At 40.3% G+C, this 5,000-nt stretch overlaps 1 protein-coding gene across 1 annotated transcript in view; it reads right to left on the minus strand.

Moving 5' to 3' along the window:
• Nucleotides 1-5,000, minus strand: part of LOC140353432 (inactive N-acetylated-alpha-linked acidic dipeptidase-like protein 2) — a 440,212-nt gene that overhangs the window by 122,647 nt on the left and 312,565 nt on the right. Inside the window, exon 11 of the mRNA XM_072437992.1 lies at nt 2,086-2,214. Coding sequence (XP_072294093.1) covers nt 2,086-2,214 — 129 coding nt within the window. The remainder of the gene's footprint in view (nt 1-2,085; nt 2,215-5,000) is intronic.

Here is a 5,000-nt window from a genome sequence, read left to right on the forward strand (position 1 = left end):
AAACTTAATTCTGGGCCGAGTCATTATTTAAGCCCACCATCTGTAAGCCTCCATCTGTTCACGTGGGAGTAAATACATGAAGGTGGTATAATTAGTTTGTATTTTTATAATATATGGAGCGTGTTTTATTTGAGGCTTTGCTTTACGGTTTGCAATCAGCTCTTTGAAAAGCAACGTTTATTTTTTAGGAAAAACAATTAATTTTTAAAACTGTGAGGGTTGTTTTGATTAAATGACTCTGAAATGATGTACGTGGCATTTTGGATACATGCATAATTTCAGATTCATATTATGCCATTCTTCAGTCGCAGTAGGAGACTGAGTCATTAAGCTAGACACACAGTTTGCCTGTCTGCGTATCGGCTGGTGCACCGAACAAAGCCGTTGGAAGTCAAACTTGAGATATTGTGAGATTTTAAGACGCACTAAATTATTTAACTAAACACCATATTTGGATAATATTGACACAAATGCATAGTGGATGGGCTGTGAAAACCTGGCATTCTAAACAACAATTTCCTCAGTATTTTGTAGACAATATCAAAGGTGGTATGGACGATTTTTTTCAGCAAATTTTGTATCATATTTCCTCGTGGCGTGGATAAATCATTTGTCCTGCCACGTATCAATCATAAAACGCACCTATCGCTCACCTGCAGCCGCGTCAGGCTCGTCCCCACGTTTCCGCGTGCCTAAGCGCATGGATCTATCATAATATAGTTCCCTCAGTGTACGGGGCAAAATGAAGACGGAGAAAGACAGTTCGAGCTGACGCAGAAGTGGACAGAAATCTACAGGAGACGAGAGATGCGATGCGATCCGTTGCGCTAATAAACAAACACACGTGTGTGTTGTATCAGTCCACACGGGGGAGTGGCTTGTGCACGGGGGAGTGGCATGCGCACTTCCCCCTGCGTTCTCAAATCGCCGAAAAATCATCCATACCGCCTTTAAGTGTGTTGTGTTCACGTTCTAGAGTTACAGATTTAGGCTGACGGAGAAGATGTTGAACTTTGTGCCAGTTTTTGTTTCATGTAGCTAGGCCTAGTTATTACAGTATTGTGAAACATAAACCAGGTCAACAAATGTAGAATTTAACAGTTCAAAAGTAACCTATACCACACGAAGCGTACCTGTCCCGGGCTAAGCTTATTATAGACATTCTAGAACAGTGGTTCCCAACATTTCTCCCAGTGACCTCTATTTTACTTGTGGACACATTGGCGACCCACACATTTTTCAGATTCCTGAGAAGCTACTGGAAAAATATATCATTATTTTCTGCGACATAATAGAACAGTAATGATGATAAAATACGTTGAAAAAGCAGTTAACGAGTCATTGCACCGTTAAAATCTAGTTTGGAGCTCTTATGTGAGAACCCCAGTGTCCTTGATCCTCAGGTTGGAAATCACTGTTCTAAAGTGTTGTTGTTGTAACCTGGGTAACAGCAGACTGACACGTGTGTAGTCCTGAACTGAACTCCTCATGATCAAACTGAATGGCTCCCATCGATGCTATTCAGGAAGCTCCACAGAGCTTTAGCCAATCACAGCAGCAACTGACATGCTCCATATTATCATTCATATCATCATCATCATCATCATCATCAAGTGCTTGGCGATACTGACAAAGAATAATATCACATTTTTTTTGGAGACAGTCAATTGTATGATAGACGATATTATGTAAATCCAACAGAATTGTGTTAAAACATGTCTTTTAACATATTAGTCTAATCATCAGACAAATGCAAAATGTTGTAGCATGTCCTTATTTGAAAGTTTCATCCTTTTTTCTTTCTTTTGGTTCTTTTTGTTGCACCTCTTCCTATAAGCACAACAACTATTTATAAAACATAATATTATACAAATTTTAATATATTGCCCAACTCTAATCATACCTATTGTTTCTTGCAAGTGTTAATACAATATTTTCGTTGGCAAATGCACTTTCTGCTCCGCACCATAAATTGTGTGGATTGGAACGGATCAGATGGACACCTCAGGACAGTCCAGGACAGGTTTAACTCCAGATACGTTTCCAAGAGCACACGACTTGATTCAAACTGTCTGACACTCTTACCCTCTGTATGTCGGAGGTGAGCTGCAGCAGAGCGGGCGAGGCTGAGGCCCTGAGCGTCTCGGTGCCTCTGACGGGACAGTCCAGGCTCACATAGGCCACCGCACTGCTCTGGAGCACCACGTGGTTCTCCTGACAACACACATGGACCACAGCAATGGTTACAGGTGGAATAAGAAGTGTAGTACACATGAATACAGTGTAAAAGAGCAAAACAATAAGAAATAAACATGTCCAAAACCTATTTTCTGTTGCAGTGGAGAAAAAAATACATCAGGCCTGAACTTTGCATCTTTCTTTCTTTCTATTTGTTGTTGTATTTGGTTTATGGGGAACACTCCTGGAGAAATTAGGGATTACACTGACATTTTTATAAACAAGAACATTTAAAAGCTTCTGGATATTTACAGGGAATTGTGTAAATGGGTCTTTACTTTTCACATGAGGCTAAAAGGACGTTCCTGTTTCTGCCGTTTGCGTCGTGGAAGTCTGATTGGAAAAATGTCCCGTATCATTCTGAGGGAGCAGCAGAACTATGTGCAGCACAACTGACCAAATTTACTTTCAGTTTCCATTTTGCCGTATCAAGTAGTTTCTCCATTGATGCTTGGATTGCAAAAAGTTAGCTTGTTGGCTAACAACAGGGGGCAACGTTAATCCCACGTTAATCCATTTCTTCACACACAGACTCAGAAATGTCATTGTCATTCAAGGAGAAAAAGATACCGTATTTTCTGGACTATAAGTCACAATGGAGTATAAGTCGCACCAGCCAAAAAAATGCATAATAAAAAAGAATAAAAACATATAAGTCGCATTGGAGTATAAGTCACATTTTTGGGGGAAATTGATTTGATAGAATCCAAAACCAAGAACAGACATTTCATCTTGAAATGCAATTTAAAATAATAACAGATTAGAGAACATGGTGAATAGGTGTACGTATGCTAACGCTAACACCTTCATCTACATGACGCATAGACAACGAACTGTAACAAGTGTCTGGTATGTTAACGTAGCATAAAGAACATGCTAACAAGTTTACCATAGCATCAGTTTTACCCCAAATCACTAAATCCATTGAATTCTTCTTCCTCTGTGTCACTTCTAAACAACTCCGCAAACTCCAGAGGAAGAGGAAGTGCAGATTCTTCTTCTGCGTCGCTTAGAGCCTAGAGCGCCCTCTTGCGGTTGCCAGTGAGAAAACAACATATTATGTCACATATGAGTCACTCTGGAGTATAAGTCGCACACCGGCCAAACTATGAAAAAAGGTGCAACTTATAGTCCGGAAAATACGGTAATCGGTTTGTAAAGCTGATAAACGATAAATGTTAGATGTCAGCCGTTAATTAAATAGAGTTGTAGACATTTATATTTGATATTTCTTTTAACGTTTTTGATGTGTTTTGAGCTCTTACAGTAGAAAATGGCATTACTCACTGTTAATACTCATTGCTAAAATTCAGAATGCTGTAAAGTCACTTGCAGAACCTTTATTATAAATGTTTTGCCTTTCCTTCGCGGTAATTGGCAGCTTTTTAAAACATCTTTGTCTAATTATAGAAGCTAACTACCTAAGTATTCCAGTCTGCTATTTATCCATTGCAGCTTATGATTAGGTTATTGTCTCAGTGGCGTAAAACGTTTTTCATATTCCGGTTTATCGTGGTATTTTCTGCTGCAATACATTGTAACCGCGGCGTGTCGACTCAAACCCGTCGCCATAGCAATAGGTTTATGGCTAGATATTAGTAGTGCAGTCGGTACAGGCCGGAGGGAGGTATGTTTGGACTTTGAGGCTGATTCTCTTTCCAAGCACACGCGCCGCAGACTAATGTATTGTGTGAATTAAGGCTGCCTTCACGTGATGAATCCAGTTAGTGTGATTGATGGAGATTGTTACAAGCATGCAGCGGAGAAATTACATGCACAATCAACTTACGCACTGATCATCATTTTAACTACCTCTTGTTTCATTTAATCAAAGACTGCGCAGTCGGAAATTTACATATTTTACTTAACCACTACTACGTGCTATTTGTCAGGTTAAATCTGGACAAGTGACTGATTTGAGTTGCCTAGGACGTCAGGGACACGTGATTATCTTAGAAAATACAAAAATAAAGATTGAAACTTCACAATCATGAAAAGGAAGTTATAAAAGTTAGTATGTTAAGCTTCACTTCATTGATTTACCAAGAAACGCCCTCGGAGATTGAGTCAAAAATGTGATATTTTTGTTGCATTATAAGTCTAATGATACTCTGTGCTGCCTGATGGCCACGTGGTGTAAGCAGCCGCACATATGCCAGGCTCTGTGTTAGGGCTGGGAATCGCAGGGTCCCTCACGAGTCGATACACGATACGCAACTCACGATATGATAATATCAGGATTTTGCAATATATGCGAAAAAATCAATATATTGCTCAAGAACGCGATGTCACAAAATAATTTGCAAAATTATACCAAAACTGACTTTGGGCAATTTAGCGATACAGCAGCCCACAATATTGATACTGTATCACCAAATTTAGTATCACAATATATCGATATTTTGATATTTTGGCCGATCTCCGTGTCCTGGGTCTGATCTTTTGCTTTATCTTCTGTCTGTGGTGCTCTTGTGGTGCTCTTGTGGTGCTCTTGTGGTGCTCTTGTGGTGCTTTTGTGGTGCTCTTGTGGTGCTTTTGTGGTGCTCTTGTGGTGCTCTTGTGGTGCTCTTGTGGTGCTTTTGTGGTGCTTTTGTGGTGCTCTTGTGGTGCTCTTGTGGTGCTTTTGTGGTGCTCTTGTGGTGCTCTTGTGGTGCTTTTGTGGTGCTTTTGTGGTGCTCTTGTGGTGCTCTTGTGGTGCTCTTGTGGTGCTCTTGTGGTGCTCTTGTGGTGCTCTTGTGGCGCTTTTGTGGCGCTTTTGTGGC

This window comes from Eucyclogobius newberryi, unplaced genomic scaffold (genome assembly GCF_026437365.1).
Source record: "Eucyclogobius newberryi isolate DKJ021-1_F unplaced genomic scaffold, fEucNew1.0.hap1 SCAF_9, whole genome shotgun sequence".
Taxonomy (NCBI): domain Eukaryota; kingdom Metazoa; phylum Chordata; class Actinopteri; order Gobiiformes; family Gobiidae; genus Eucyclogobius; species Eucyclogobius newberryi.